Genomic DNA, 16,239 nt, shown 5'->3' on the forward strand with positions numbered 1-16,239 from the left:
CTATCATGGGGAGGAACAAGATTAGGCTGGATTGAAGTTGAGCTGGGCCAGATGAAAAAACTCTAGCTGTTTGAGAGGACTGATACCTCCTGAAGGCAGAATACAGCACTGCAAAAATACACAAGCTGACATTCAAAAAGTAGCATGATCATGCTAGCACAACTTTGCATGCAAATCAGTTAGACCTTGCTTAATCCCCATAGTGATTTCTCTGTAGTGAAATTTTCCATTCTGCTTTCTTTTTTTTTGTCGCTGTTTCAGCAGTTCCAAGTGAATAAATGTCAGATGTCACTTGGTGATTCTTATACTTTGCTCCCTTTGCTTTTTGTCCCTGATATACCAGAAATGAGTGATGAGTGACTACAGAAAAGGGAATGTGTTGCTGGAAGGCTTTGGGGTTTTTTCTTTTTTCCTTCTGGATGTTGTAATCTGCTATGCATTAAAATGAACAAGTTCACATCTGCAAAGTGAGGCATGAATGTTTATTTTATACACTAAATACCTGACAGATTCTTAAACACATTAATTTCCAAATTATTATATAGTATATTATATTGTTTATTTTCCTTTTATAGTGTCATTACAAGTTAGAACCTGATTTAACCTTGAGAACCAAAATGGTATTATTTAGCAGTTGTAAACATTGTTCCCTGGGCAGATTTACCTAAAATAACTCATAATATTGCCCTTAGCTATTAATGCACTTGGTCCCGTGTGAAAAAAAAAATCAGTAGATGATAAAGAACAACAAATCAAAGCTAACAACCTTGGAAAAAGAAATGGAACAGGAATGCAAAAAGCATTTAGAGTTTTCCACTGTCTCAACATGTAGCAGCTATTCTTAATGCCATAATATTCGTATAAGAATTAACTGATACAACAAATCTGACTTACATCTGATAACTGCATTAGCAGTTTTGAATTAGTCTGTGCAATTAATAACATTCTTCTCATCTATTCAATTAGCATTAGTTTTTCTAAGTTACCTAAAGCCATATATTAGTCTTAACTAAACTGCAGATGTTAAAAGTATATTTAAAATAGCTTGGTATTTGTGAGTACAAGGATATTTGTCTGCCCATAGTTTGCAGGGTGAAGGGGCATGGTGACTGAATGATCATCTTTCAGTGGCTAGAGTAGACCCAGTTTGATTGAATGATCCTCACAAACAGCTTTCCTGGAAATTGCTGGAGGAATAAATATGGTCCATGACTATAAATTTGGTAGAAGAGATTTATAATGTCCTTAAAATAATAACTAGCATCCACTACAAAACAAGCACTGATTTATCTTTCCATAAGCCGAATTCTGCTGCATTACAACAGAAGGAAAAAGGACAGTCTATTGGCCATCATCTGCTGTCTTTGCCAAAATAAAATTCCTTCTGTTTTCATAAGACATATAACAGGCACAAGAAAGCTATTACTATAATCACTTGTTAAAACTTACTGCACACAAAAAAAATTTTGCTTGAAATATACAACCATAACAACTAATTTTATGTGACAAAATATTTTTGTAGGTAGCAATAAGTACACAAGCAATTAATAATAAAATGTGTGGAAAATAATAGAAATGCCAGAGTCCTGAAAACTGAGGAGGGGAATACAAACTGGACAGTCAAAAAGGTAATAACTCCTCTTCTGTAGCTTTACCCACTCTCAGTGATAATTTTGCTTTAGTATGACTTAGCTGGTCATGTCCAGGTGTGGCACTGAAAATAAGGCTTTCATTATTTCCTGCGTCAAAAAATCAAAATCCATTCATCAGGCTGTAAACAGGACAGCTGAATTGAATGCAGGGAACCCACTACTGAACTATCTTTCTCATTAATTTCCAATTACATGAGGGACTGGCTCTCTTTCTTAGTTTTGTTTTAGACTTTTAAATGAATATAATGGAATTAACATTACTCAGTTCAGTGGTTCCTAAGATTGAGCAGAAATGTGTTGAGCTACAAAGGTTCAAGTCATATTTGCTTTATTCAGGCATGAACAGGCTTACTCTTTCTATGTTTGTGAGAGGACTCCTTGTGCAGAAGAGTTTTTTAGGCTTTTGTCCAATAGTGTAGTGGGCAAGGACTAGGAATCTGGTCCTACAAATCCATTTAGATCAGAAGCCCTTGTGTAAATTAAGAACTATCATCTCAAAACTGGCTTATTCTTTCAAAATATGTCCTTTTAATAACATTCATATTTTGCATTGATTAAGAGCTTCTTCAGGCCCACCCTTATCCACACCATTCATCCTAGGCATTGGTGATATGCTTTCTGAAGGAAAGCATGATCCTGTGAGGCGCTGAGTTCCTCCCAAAAAGATGCTGACAACTTCAGAATCTTCAGCTCCTCTATCTCCTTTAGCCCATGTTAAATTTTGGGCTATTGACGGTAACCAGCATGCTGAAGGAGCACTAGGGAATGACAATATCACTCTTTGCATCTACAAATCTTCTCTAAATACCTAACTAGACATATAGCCTTAGGAGAAAAGAGTATTTTTAGTAAATTTTAACATTAATGGAGTGGTATTCTTTTCAAGATGACCTACTGTCAACCTAAACATATTTTATGGGATGATCTGTGATCCACATGGCTGTGAAGCTGAAGTTCTCATTTTTTATGGTGCTGTGCGAATGAGATACTGATGCTAATGTGTGACCAATAAAGAAAAATGTTGGCAATACTCTGGAATATTGTACATTCTTAACTGGATGACATGAACTCCAGGGGTTTGTCGTGGGATAGCTTTGAAAAATTACTGGAAAAAGCTTTAAAATTATTTTCCTTTGTAGTGTATTTCCATTCAGTGAATTGGCAAGGAAATAACAATGAGAATATATTGGTATGAATAATGCATCATTTGTATATTTTTCAAACTCTTGTCCAGCTGGCAGTCCAGTTGCTGCAGCATTACCTAGATTTCCAGATACAAAAACCAATGAATGATTTGAAAACCAATGTATGAAGTAGGCTTTACTCTATATTCTCTTGCAGTATAGCTAAGTAATAATTTAACTGCTCTTCAGTATCTCAGATTATTCTAATATATTTTTAATATGCAGATATTTGACCTACTTATGTAGGAAGGGGTAGAAAAAATTTGGTAGAATTAAGATGCTCAGCATTTACCAATAACGTTTTATTTTATGGGAAAAAAAAATTATGGAATCTATGTCTGCTTTTAAAGCATATTATTGAATGAAGGGGTTAAATGAGATCTTTTTAAAAATTCTGAGAATATAAAGACTGTTGCCTTTTACTAAAGTGACTTGATATTTTAGAAGACTTTTACTATTTCTGACTTTGGAAAAGTACATGGGATGAAATTGGCCTTCATGTTCCATTTTGAACTTTATTTCTGCCAAAATAACTTAGATAGTTCTGTGAATGAAGCAACTGATGAGAAACTCAGAGTTTATGATTTTGCACATCTCCCATGTTAAAGCTTTTTTAAAATTTTCTGATGAGTAAATGTTTTAGGGAGTTATATCAACTACTTTGAACATGGGCCTGATGCCTTTCATTTTTACATCAATTAATCTATTTTAAGAAACTTGGAAATTAAACTTTACATCTGATCTGTAAATTCTTAAATATTACAGATCAGTTCCTTGGAAGCTCTTTATCTCTTCTCTGGAAAAGCTCCAGACGGCCTAAATAAAACTCTGATGTGCTTCTGTAGATGATGCCAAGCCTAGATTCGTTAGGTGAATTGTTAGGACACATTCTCTCCAGTAGACTGTATGCAGTGTGGAATAGGGAAGCTGTTCAGAGGCAGAGATACTCCATCAATAAGGAGATGTATGTACTGTAGTTTAAAATAAGAGGGATCTCGGAAAGGTGTCATAAGGGTTGGGACAGACAGAACAGCAGGTATACTTACACTGGAGTATAGTTTTGATAAGAAAAGCACCTTCTGAAACACTTCTTACCACTGATTATCATCTCACAGCTGTCTTGTAGAATTAGAGCTTTCTTATGGAAGCATACTGAAAGATCTCCAGCACATCTGTGTGTGGGTGCTGGGTCTACAGCACCAATTGATTCATTCCACTAGCCTATGTTGAACGAATCAATGCAATGAAGGGCTGAGTAAAGGTGTGGAAAAATCATTCTGTGAGATGAAAATGGGGATAAAAAGGTTTGCTCTGGTAAGCAAATCTGGCCTGGAGATTGACAGGAAATAAAACAGGGCAAACTACAAAGAGGAAACAAATATGAGTGCTAGGGTCTATCAGTGGACCAGTTATGAAGGAAAGGAAAAGGATTAGGAAAGATAGGGCTTAAATCAAGTGTGGAGATATAAGATTAGGAGGGAAAGACTTTTAAATTAAGTAATTAGTGCAGTAGAAGTAGTAACTAATTAATTGAGAAGTATGAAAGAGAGGAAGACTAAGAAAGAGACAGAGAAAAGACAAATGAGAGGAAATGTAAAGTGGCAAGTCAGGGTTAGGGAGGACAGACACTCCAGATGTAGTAGAAATTTTCCTCCAGTGCCTCATCATTCCTGGGTGGTTGTTCCTGCTTTTCAGTTCACCTTTACTCCGCTACTCCTGTTAGATTCCTGATGTTCTCTAACCTACGGACTTGCTTGAAATATTTTCTTAGATTGATCTCATTAACGAATTAAACTGTAATCTCAGTTCAGCCTTTAAATACTGCTGATTGGAAGCTGATATCGTCAATACAATTCCTGTTCTCTTCTGCTGAATTAGTACTTAAATGAAGGCTCATAGCTATGTAATTGTCTCAGCTTTACTTCTGCTGTGTGTGGACTGAAGTTTCAGAACCAGAAGACTAAAGCTGAAGTGCAACAGCTATACAAAAAAATCTGGTTAAATTAAATATGTTTAACAACCAAAATTCTTAGTATCAATACTATTATAAATATTACAAACATAAAATGCCTGCAATATAAAGTAAATCAAGTAAACATAAAGTAAATCACATGTTATTTTTCTACTTCAAACTCAATAGATATAAATATTCCATTCAAATGTGACAGATCTTAGTATAACTATTTGATAGACAATCTGCATTCAGGCTGTTAAGTTCTAGATAAATTGCAAATATTGGTAGCAAAATTCTGCTGCTGTGCCACAAATACTCTCAACTGAGTTTCATTTCTCTGAAGAGGAGTTTTAAAGCCACTGAATATTTATATATAAATAGCTTAGAATTATTTCAGTATTAAAAAAAATCTTGTAATGCTATAAGTGGGTTTTATCAGTGTTTGAAATAATCTGTTTATATATATATTTATGTTTTGAATAATACAGCTCCTTTAATTTTACTGAATCTGGATATAGTGATGCGACTTTATAACTACAGGACACATACTATTTTTTCAAACAGCAATGTTTATTAATGCTTAGAAATACTAAGCAGAATTTGTATTCTCATCGCATATCCGTATCTTACAATTCTCAGTGAAATGAAGACAGGCAGGAGGACCAATGGTTATCCAGAATTCAGTAGTTCTTTAGAGCTGACACAGCTCTGAAGAGACATGCCATCTTCAGTATTGATCATGACAGGATTTCATGCATGTTGATAGAACCAAAGATGTTAGTGATCGATAAGTGATGTCATCTGATTGAAAAGGAGCCAGAAAGCTTACTTCTGACATAAATAATCAAAGTCATCACACACATAGTCATAAATAGGCAAACATTCATGAGTACCTGAGCAAGCCTGTTGTCTGGGCACTTATTCAAGTCCTTATGCACTTGCTCAAGCGTGTGCCTAAGAGCACACAGCATTTGAATACTGAGCTGCATCTGAACGGAAGTGTAAAATGACAGGACCTTCTACTCTGAAAGCATACAGAAGAAAGCGAATGCTTTGAGCCAGACACCTTCATGCCCAGAGCACTCCTATCTATCCCATGGGGAAACATTGACTTTCAGAATGGCAACTGCCACCCTTTGAGGCTGGGTAGAGTCCATGTTGAAGTTCAGCAGACACATTACGAGGCATAAATGACTGCCATATACCACGTTTTACATGCTGATTTTGGAAGCCCATCAAGACCAAAATGAGCTAGCAGGTGCCAGAAGTGGGTAGTGTTCTTTTACACAGTTTGGGAGACCTCTAGTGGGCCTCCTCTCTTGACTCCTGGTGTAGTTCCCACAGCCTACATTCATAAAGCAAAGTTTCATAGTAACTTAGGCTATATATATGTATGTGATTGACTAAATCATTGGAATTCTTATATGTGACTGCTCTAAAACAATGCTTGTAAATGGAAACCACTTAGTACAAAAAGTACAATACATTGTATAGAAGGACTTTGATCTCAAATGTTTGAGACATTTTGAAAAATGATTAAGCTATGCACCATCAAGCAGAACAACACTGATAAGCTTAGAAATCTGTTTTTGAACGCTTATTTGTAGGTGTCTTTTTAAGACCCAAGGCTCATTTTAGGATTTGCAAAATAGAAATGGCACCTTTTATTTCAAGGGGTGATTCAAATGACCAAACTATGTTTGGAGTTCCTCATATCTGAGCAGTCCACACCACACAAGCATCAACAGAATTGAAGCCTTTTAGACTTCACATTTTTCTTTATTATATTTTCAAGTGCAGCATGGAAATGGGACAACAAATCTTCAGCTCCTTTACAAATTCAGTAGGAATAGACAAGAAGACTGAAACTAAAATTTATCATTACCTCATTTACAGGAGTAGTTTCTAATACAGGAATGATGTTCTATACAATTCCATACATAGCCTTTGCATGTGACATGAATAAGACTTTAGAAGAGTCATGTTTATTTGTACAAATTTGCCTATTTTCCAATTGCTCAGTGATCATAAGAGTAGAACATTTTATTATTGCTTTTCTAAAAGGCAACTGATGTTTGTAAGGCAATTTCTGTTTTCATATTTATCACTCATCCATAAAAAATTTTAACAAAACATGATATTTATATAACTAATTTAATAATTTAAAAAAATCCATAATATGAACGTAAGCATTTAAAGCTCAGCCGTTTTATACCAGCAACTAATTAATGTGTAACTACACTGAAATCAGGAGCACTTTGCACAAAAGTGGACACTTGTGTGTGTGTCTGGATGAGCAGATATTTATTAGTTCTAAATTATATTCTAAGTTATGCTGTTTAGCCTTTACAAGGATCATACAGGTACATTTGGAATACATGGGAATACAAAAGTATGTATATTTCCCTATTCTTATTAAGAAGTGAGACAAGCTTTGGAGAGAAAAGTGAATCAATCCATCTTCTTTCCCCAGGGTGTTGTAGTCTTGCAAAGATATGTAAATATCTAGCTCCAACTCTAACTCTTGTGAGACGTGATAGAATTTGATAGAAATTATTGCATTTCCAGAGTTATATGTCTCCAGAAGCATTTTTCTTTGGTTCATCATGCCTAAAAATGAGTTTATATCTCAGCCTTTTGCTATTTCCCCCCCAAACACTGTATTTCTCATCCTATTCCTTTTCATGAGAGAAATGCTTATGTCATGGCAAACCTTTTGGAGGGGAAGTAAGTATTTCTGAAACAGCATATTGGGAAAAGGAAATAGTACACTTCCTCACAAACTTGCTTGGGATATTGAGCTCCCTGAAATCAGTCCATATCTCTTGGCATCAGCTCAAACCATACAGGGCAGTCTGTGAAATACTATGTGCCTTGCCAGTCCCTGCCCACATCCAAAGGTAATAGGGAACCTTCCCTGTTGCAAAGTGGTGAAGGAACAAGGTGTAGAGTACTTGTGACTGTCCACCTCTGTTGGCACTGTGACCGTATCATTTTGACTTTGATGAGAGGAAATCTACTTGCTGATGAAAGTGAAGGTCCTGAAGATTGTGTAATGAATGTATGTTTTAATGGTAACCCTTTCAGTTAATAATAATCACAGAGAATGCCTTTTAATTTCAAGGATATTTATAGCTCAGGAAGGCTATATAGCATCATAGTAAGTCTCTGATATCCTAACAGGCCAAATTTCTGTTGCCTTCTACAGTGGCTGTCTCAACACAATAAATTCCTGTGGGATAATCCAGATAGTTCAAATTTTATTTAAGTTAAAGAAATACTCCTTCAAAGATGGTTCTTAATGAAGATGATAAAAAACAGTCATAAACCAGTCTGACAATATGTCAAATCAATGAGGCTATTCTACAGAGCAAAGTTGGCATCTCAGACAATTTGAATATCGCAATTTACAGAGAAACAACTGTTGCAATATTTAAGTTGAAAAATACTTGACTTGAGGCACACTTTATAGACTACATTACAAAATACTTGGCGAAAAAAAATACTTTGAAAGACTACAAAGTGTAGGCTAAGTAACTGTGAGTTCAGTTATGGTGAAATGAGCGATAAAAAAGACAAAAACTGGAATGCAATTCTAATCATCGAGAAAACTTTGGAACATAAAGCTCTATGTACTTAAAAATATTATATATATATATATATATATATAAAAATATCCAGTGAAATTTGTACTGGGCATTGAGTCACCAGAACTCTTAGCTGCATTAGCATTGTGGTTCCCACTGAAATTCAGTATGAGCAATGCAATATGCACTGGCAGGAATTATCTGAACTACAAATACATTAGTTTGTCATAATTACCTAGACATTTATTTTTTTATTGTCAATACTTCTGTGGGTTATTACATGAGTAGATCATACAAAAAAGGCATGAACAGAGATACTATATACAATGAAACATTCTATCTTCATTCACTATAATAATATAATGTTAGATTAGGCCTTCACTTGGAATGTCATGTTCTGTTTGTCCCACCCCAAATAAAACACAACAAAAACAGATGGCACTTGAGAAGCCTTAGAAGTATAGAGGTGTTCATGTGAAAACCGTAGTAAAAATGACAAGCTGGGAAAGAACATGATACAGCTGTAACATAGAAGACGAAGAGGTTAAAGAAGGCAAACATAAATTATTTATTTTCATAACCCAAGCACATACATGTACCTGATGAAACTGGAGAGCAATAATTTTAAAGATAAACATAGCTGGTGATAAATGCTTAGCATGAATTTCAGAGAAGACTGGACATATTTAAGGATAGAGATTACCTGACATGCTATTTTGTAGCACTTTTGTAGAGAAGTAAAGCCTTAATGATCAAAAATATACCCTGAACTTTAATTTCAGGAGGTTTAGAATGGAGGCTTCCTCCCTATGCAGTGTTATACCATATTCATCCACTATGTGGGTTCTTGCATTTTCCTATGAAAAGCCTGAGAGAAGACCACAGAATCGTAGAATCATTTAGGCTGGAAAAGACCAAGATGACCAAGTACAACCACAAACCCAGCACTGCTAAGTCCACCACTAAACCATGTTCCTACATGACACATGTACATATCTTTTAAACACATCCGAGAATCACGATCACCACTTCCCCAGGAAGCTTGTTCCAGTGTTTCACAACTCTTTCTGTGGAGGGGTTTTCCTTAATATCCAATCTGAACCTCCCCTGACCTAACTTGATGCTGTTCCATCTTGTCCTGTTGCTTATTACTTGGGAGAAGAGAGCAACCTCTACCTTGTTACGGCCTCCTTTTTGGGCAGCTAAAGAGAGCAATAGAGTCTCTCCCCTGAGCCTCATTTTCACCAGACTAAACAATCCTAGATCTCTCAGCCACTCCTCATAAGACTTGTGCTCCAGATCCTTCACCACCTCCACTGCCCTTCTCTGGCCATGCTCCAGCACCTCCAGCTGAAACCCTGATTTTTCAATGGATATTTTTCATGTACACAGGATAAGACATTGGGCCCATGTTTTTCAGAGTGAACTTGCTATCAGTACTCCAGAATACAAAGAATCCCACAAATCTTCAGGCAATTAAGGTTAAGCTACAGTGAAGTACTTCATTTATTTGATTTCAAAAACCCCAAAACACTGCTTGTAATCATCAGAGTAGGAGACCTGGAAAGTTGTGTGTTATTTCCATTTAAAATAACAACAGTGAAGCCAAAAACATTTATAAAAATAACAATAATAAAAGTAACTACATAGTCTACTTTGTGCAGCACATTTCTGTCTTCATGCTCTGTGAAGTGAAGGGTTGCTACTTACAGTGTGCTCCAAGACTGCTTTTCAGAAGACAGCCCAGCTTGGCTGGATAGCTTTCAGTTGCTACTGGAAATATGTCACTTATTAGGAACAGAGGGGTTGTTTATCACTGTCTCAAGGGTTACTTTGGCTGAGGCAAAGAAACAGCTCAGTTATATAATAGAAAGAGCTGGGTCAAAGGATAAGAAATTTATGTAAGTGTGTGCTCAAGACTCTGGCAATGCAGATTCAGTTTCTCTCTTGTATGTCTTGCACATATCATGGCTATACAGGCCTCCCAAAAATATATATGGCTGTATAGGTCCCCCATCATCCCCAAAACAACTTTAAAACTATGGGGGCTGAAGTAAAAAATTTAAGAAACTCTCCCAAAACATCTCAATCAAGACAAGAAATTTGTCCTATTTGCTACTTTTGCCTTTCTGGTATCCATTTATTGTTCAGTCTTTTTACGCAGACCCACCATATAGCCACAGTTTAAGTCCTCTAGCAAACTAGAAATGTCGTCTCTAGCAAAGATCTATATGGGTGCTGAACATCATCAGTCCTTTTTGTCCTCGCCAGCAATAATAGGGGAATACACCTTGACAAAATCTCAGTTCTGGTTTCTGGTGAAACAGCCAAAAGGAACCCAATCCTGCCTGCTGTATTTTACCAAGTATCACACGGCATTGCAACAAGCCAGGGACAGTTACAAATAGTTGAACCTATGTTTCCATCTGCTTATGTAACTGTTAGATGTCCCAGTTCAGGGTAACCACAACAACTTCTAGTACAAAAAACCCAAAACAAACAAACCCAAACAAGCAAAGGAAAAAAAAGTATTCAGAGACTATTTTAAACTTCCTCTCAGTGTTTTAGTTCCCACTACCAAGGACATCCTTTAGATGAAATGTTTAACCAAACATCAAGCTTTCAAGCACAAACCCAATTACCATAATAACAACACAGTGAAGAAATACTGGTAAGTCAGCACCTCGCCCTAATTACCAAACACACAAACTGACTTCGGACCGCGGTTACATCGGGTCCTCCTCGGGGCACGGCGGAGGGAGTCCCCTTCGTGGGGCAGATGGGGCTTGGGGGCTCCCCCCAGTTCCCTTCCCAGCACCTGTTGCGCCGCCACTGGGCCGCGAGAGAGGGGGCAGCAGCGGGGCCGCCCGCCAGCCTCCTTCTTCCCACCGACAACTTCCCGGGGCGTAAACGGCCGCGCCAGGTGCCGCCCTCGCCGAGATGGGACGGCGGGCGTGGGAGGTGGGGGGGAGCCGGCAGGCACGGCCCGAGCTGGCGGCACGGCCGCCGAGTTGCGGGCGAGGAAAGTGCGGGAGTGTGAGCGCGGGCTGCCCGCCCCCAGCCCGCCCCCGCTGCCGGCTGACAGGTGCGCGCTCCTCCGCGGCGGCAGCAGCGGCCCCGCACCAGCTCCGGCTCCTCTGACCCCCGCCCGCCACGGCCGCGGATCGTTTAGTCCTTGGGAAGCTGGTCTGGGTCCAGATTTTCCTCTGATCCTTTTTTTTTTTTTTCTTTTTAAGAGAGAGAGAGAGAGGAGAAAAAAACGCCAAAAGAAAACAAAACCTGGAGACACAGAAAAGGGCTCTAGGAAAAAGTTTTGGATGGGATTATGTGGAAACTACCCTGCAATTCTCCGCTGCCAGAGCAGGCTCAGTGCTGCCTTCGCCCCAGCGGCGCAGCCCGCGCCGGGCGCTGCTGAGAGACGCCCGGGCCTCGGTGCCGCGCCGCCAGTGCCTGCTGTGCCGGAGCCCCTCGCCCCGCCGGCCCAATGCTCCTCCTCGGGCTGCTCCTGCTGACATCTGCCCTGGCCGGCCGGAGACAGGGGGCTGTCGCCGAGTCCGATCTCAGCAGCAAGTTCGTCTTCTCCGGCGCCAAGGAGCAGAACGGTAAGGAGCCGCAGCGTCCGCCGCTGCGCAGCCCGGGGCAGGGCGGGGGCGGGCGCCCGGCCGGCGCGGAGCGGAGCTCTCTGCTCGGCTCCTCTCCTCTCCTCTCGGCTCCTCTCCTCCCGCGGGGCTGGAGCGCGGCCCCGGGGTGGTGGGTGCGGGGGCAGCGCGGCTCTGCTGGCCGGCTCCGGGTAAAACGGCAGCGGTTCGGCGGCTGCGGGGGAGCCCGGTGGCTCCCTCTTCTGCAGTACTTAGGAGCAAAATGTGTCCCCTTCCTATCCGCCGCCTCGTCCTGATAAAAAAATAAACCGAGAAACAGCAACCTAAACCCAACAACGACCCGTGCACCTTTGTACCCTAAATGCTTTGCTCTCGGGGGGTGGGTTTTTTGTGTCTGTGCGTGAATGAGTGGTATTTTGTACAAGCTGGAAACAAGCTAATCCTGCATAGGAAATGAGAATTACTTTCAACTTTCAAGTGTACCTGAAATGTTTAGAAAACTTTCAAATGCAAGTTCCCCTGGGCTGGGGCTGAGCAGAGCTGGAGAAAGACTCCTTTCATACAGCAAGGGCAGCTTCGGGGTGTGTAATTTGCTTAGCCTCTGAACTCCATATGATTTACATTATTCAGATTTTTAAGCGCCTTACCTCTTGATCTGCTATTATGAAGTCATTTTAAAGAATACTTTACAAACTGTAACGTTATATACTGCATGAAACCACACTTACTATAGAATATCTAAAATTAAGGCTGTTAGCATAGATTTGTGGAAACTCTGGTGCTTAACGTGGGGGGAGGGGGGGGGCTGTGTTTGAAAAATTTAGTACTTAGCATGTCAGCTAGAACAAGCTTTCTCCCTGGGCACAAACCAACACAAAAGGCCAAGCTGGGAGCTCTCAAAATTCTCTGAACTGTAATGAAATAAAGCAGAAACATAGATTCAAGGCTAATTCAATTCCCTCAACTTTGAACTTGGGACTCTCCAGATAAAAGTATTCTACGTCATATCTTCTAATAGAAAGCAAAGTTTTAGAGACCTCTGTGAGTAGGTAGAATATGCAGTGCACTAACAAATTTAAACGGAGGAGATTAATGCTGCTGTTGCCTGTTAATGTGATGATATATGGCACCTGCAGACTGCCAGAGCTGCTGATCAAAGAGCAGCATGGGATCAATCTCTAATCAGAGCAACTGTGAAGGGCCAGAGGAAAGTGATCAAAAGACTTCGAGAACTGGGCTATTCTGACAGGAAACCAATCAGACTTTGTGCATAGTACAGGAAATTATCTGCTCTGTGTGAGAAATCACTCACTTTCTACCCCTTCCCATTCTACCTGGTGTTTAGAGGCTTTAAGGCACATGTTTGTGACAAAAATGGGCTTGGCAATTATATGCTGATGTCTTGTGCTGTTATGCTGCCTTCCCTTAAATCTGCATGGTGTGCACATGGGGCTTATCAACACACAAGTATTGTCATTGCTTTGCTTTAATTTTGTCAGGACTGGAAAGAAACCTACTATGCTGTTAGTCTCCTCTAAAAGGTTTTGTTCCAGGATAATGCAGCTGGGCCCTGAAAGGCCTCCAGGGTGCAACAGGGGGAGCACAAAGTGTAAAAGGTAGATCATACAGCATGGAAGCAAAACGGGTGTAAGTATACGTGACAGTGCCAACTAGATTCTGCTCACGTATATTGGAAATGCAGCTGCCTTAGGTCGGGCTTCAACTGGCCCTGAAACTGTATTATATAGTAGTTTATACTCAGAACAGTCCAGGTTCCTCTTGTAGCTTACTTTAGTTTGCTTTATAGTTGTTCAATTGCAAAACTTACTTTAAAAAATTAACACAAGTGTAAGTATAGCTAAGTACCAACCTCTGACTTTTCTAAACTGATTTTAATTATTTGGGGCATCAGTAACACTAGTCAAACCAGTTCTTACTTGATTTAATTAGAGTGATTTTTACACTCTGCTGCAATCTAAAGATTGTATGGCTTTTAGCTAGAGGCAGGTTAAAACTCCCTGGAGTATGAGAATGAGATATTGCTGTTCATGTGCCAAATAATCTCTGGTCAGGAGAGAGGGAGATTTTTTTATTCATGCAGTCTACAAATAAAAATTCTGTCCTCAACTTGTAAAACTGCTAAGTGGCCAAGAAGTTTTGCAGTAGAATGGATTACAGTGTTACTCAGCTGCACGCATGGGTGCTATAGCTGTTACTTCAAGGTGATGCTGAAGATGCCTGTGACCAGTTATTAATTCAGTGAGACTACTTGTGTTTCAAAGGGTAAGCATGTGCTGAAGGATTAACCAATATTTACTTATTTAATAACTGAATTATATTAACTTCAAAATTAAAATTTGACTCCATTTATTTGCTAATTGTTTGCATAAGAAGCTCTCTTGTTTTTTGCTGCATAGTGAATATTATTTTAGGTGGCAATTTCCTAGTGTAAATATTTTTTTGCAATAGTAAATTAAATATTTTAGAACACAGTATTTTGCTGGTGCCTCCTGGAAATTCAGTGTGTTGATTGTTGTGGGGCCAATGTAGCTTCATTTGAAACCACTTAAAACTACCTCCATGGTTTTATTTGCCTGCCCTCTGTTATCATGAGATTTTCTTTAAGAACAGGTTTTATTTGCAATTCTGTGTGACAGTAAGGGTTTTTATGTGATTTCTGTGAAAAAAATCCTATTTGTCTTTAATGTTTTTATTTCATTCTACTGAGTAAATAGTCATCTGGAGGATCAAAGAAGTTTATGCAACAGTTTTCTGGAAAATAAAGTAGTAGTAAATGGTGCATATAGCGAGGGCTCCCATTTATCTGGATGGATTTAATTTCTACAATTCTTTGTCAGATTATGCTTTGAAGGGTTTTTCATACTTACGTGGCTTTATCACTTTTCTTATGGATCTTTGATGTATTTACTACTATTTTTCCATATTGAAGCAAAGAATCAAGAAAAATTGAATGCTCAGTTTCTTTTAAATCACAAAACTGAATTCTTGTATATTGAATTCAATTGGATGGCCTACTTTTTTGCTTAATTTATATCCATTTTTACTGCTGTTTTTGACATAGTATCTTCATGATGTTTCTGTAGCTTCAGAAATGTCTGAGGGAGCTATTGTTATGTTGAGAACTGTAAATGACTTAATTCTAGTGACTTAACTCTGGTAGTCTTGAGTGCACCTGCTTATGTGATGTTATTAGCTTAATCTGTATTTGATTACAGCATGAGATGGCAGGAGAATCTAAGATCTGTTTTCTTGGCTGCCTTAGAACAAGATGCAACAAATGTTTAAAGTAATTTTGCTAAGCTCTCACCTGTTACATTTTTTATGAGAAATATCTATATACCTATATATCTATACCTCTATATATCTATATGAGAAATATCTATAGACCATAATATAATAACTACTGTTGGATGCCATAAGCAACGACGTGTGTACAGCTTATGTGGTGTGTACATTTCAAGTGCAGTACTGAATGACTTCAGAAGGCCGAGAACCTGAGGTCAGTTAAAAACTCACCAGGACCAACTAAAAAGACTGATTTTCCTGCAGTCAGTTTCAAGTATGAATGAACTGCAGTAAACAGAGTTACTGAAGTAAATCTTGGACAACTGAAGCATTTACTTGATTTCTGCAGCACAGGTAATGTGCCCTAATAAGTTTCACTAACTGAACACTTCATAATCTATTTCTTAAATCTTCTGAAATGGGAAAGATTTATTTAGCTTAAAAAACCAAACCCAAAAGTGTCCTTGAGACAGATTATGATACTTGCACTTTTCAGGCCATCATTGGGAAAAGTTGGTGGATGCAGTTGCAACTGAGTGAGTAGCTGAAGTGCCGGAGGATTCTCTCATCACCTCGATGTGTGTGTGGCCTGCCACACCTACTCTGAACCGCATAAAGGATTCCCTGATTGGTGTATCTCCAAAGAGAGCTCCCAGTTAATTCAGGGAGGGGGACAGCATAGCAACAAAGAGTTTCTGATTAAGTTCCTTTAACTCGGGCTGAACATCAGAAAAATGTGTGGATGTCCAAGTGGTGCAGCACATTGAGTCCTTAGAGACAGGAATGTCAGTGGTTTTGCTTGAAGGCAGTCATTTAACTGCAAAATTATCTCTTATTATTGAAGATACTTTATCGTGGTGTGATGCCACTTCCACTGGCTCATGTTGAATTGAAGAATGCCAGCATAGCCTATTGACTACTGCTGGGTAGCAGAAATGGTCTTAGTTTTGAGAAGAT

General features: G+C 39.0%; 1 protein-coding gene across 2 annotated transcripts in view; it reads left to right on the forward strand.

Annotated features, from left to right (window-relative positions):
- The first annotated feature begins 10,945 nt into the window (after positions 1–10,945).
- Positions 10,946–16,239, forward strand: part of PDGFC (platelet derived growth factor C) — a 124,354-nt gene continuing 119,060 nt past the window's right edge. Inside the window, exons 1-2 of one of the 2 annotated variants that reach the window (XM_088163675.1) lie at positions 10,946–11,048; positions 11,614–11,979. In XM_088163675.1, the coding sequence (XP_088019801.1) occupies positions 11,862–11,979 (118 nt within the window). In that variant the 5' untranslated portion in view covers positions 10,946–11,048; positions 11,614–11,861. Of the gene's footprint in view, positions 11,049–11,346; positions 11,463–11,613; positions 11,980–16,239 lie in introns of those variants that run through there. The other variant, XM_014883684.2, reaches the window with a different exon arrangement.

This window comes from Sturnus vulgaris, chromosome 4 (assembly GCF_052056855.1).
Source record: "Sturnus vulgaris isolate bStuVul1 chromosome 4, bStuVul1.hap1, whole genome shotgun sequence".
Taxonomy (NCBI): domain Eukaryota; kingdom Metazoa; phylum Chordata; class Aves; order Passeriformes; family Sturnidae; genus Sturnus; species Sturnus vulgaris.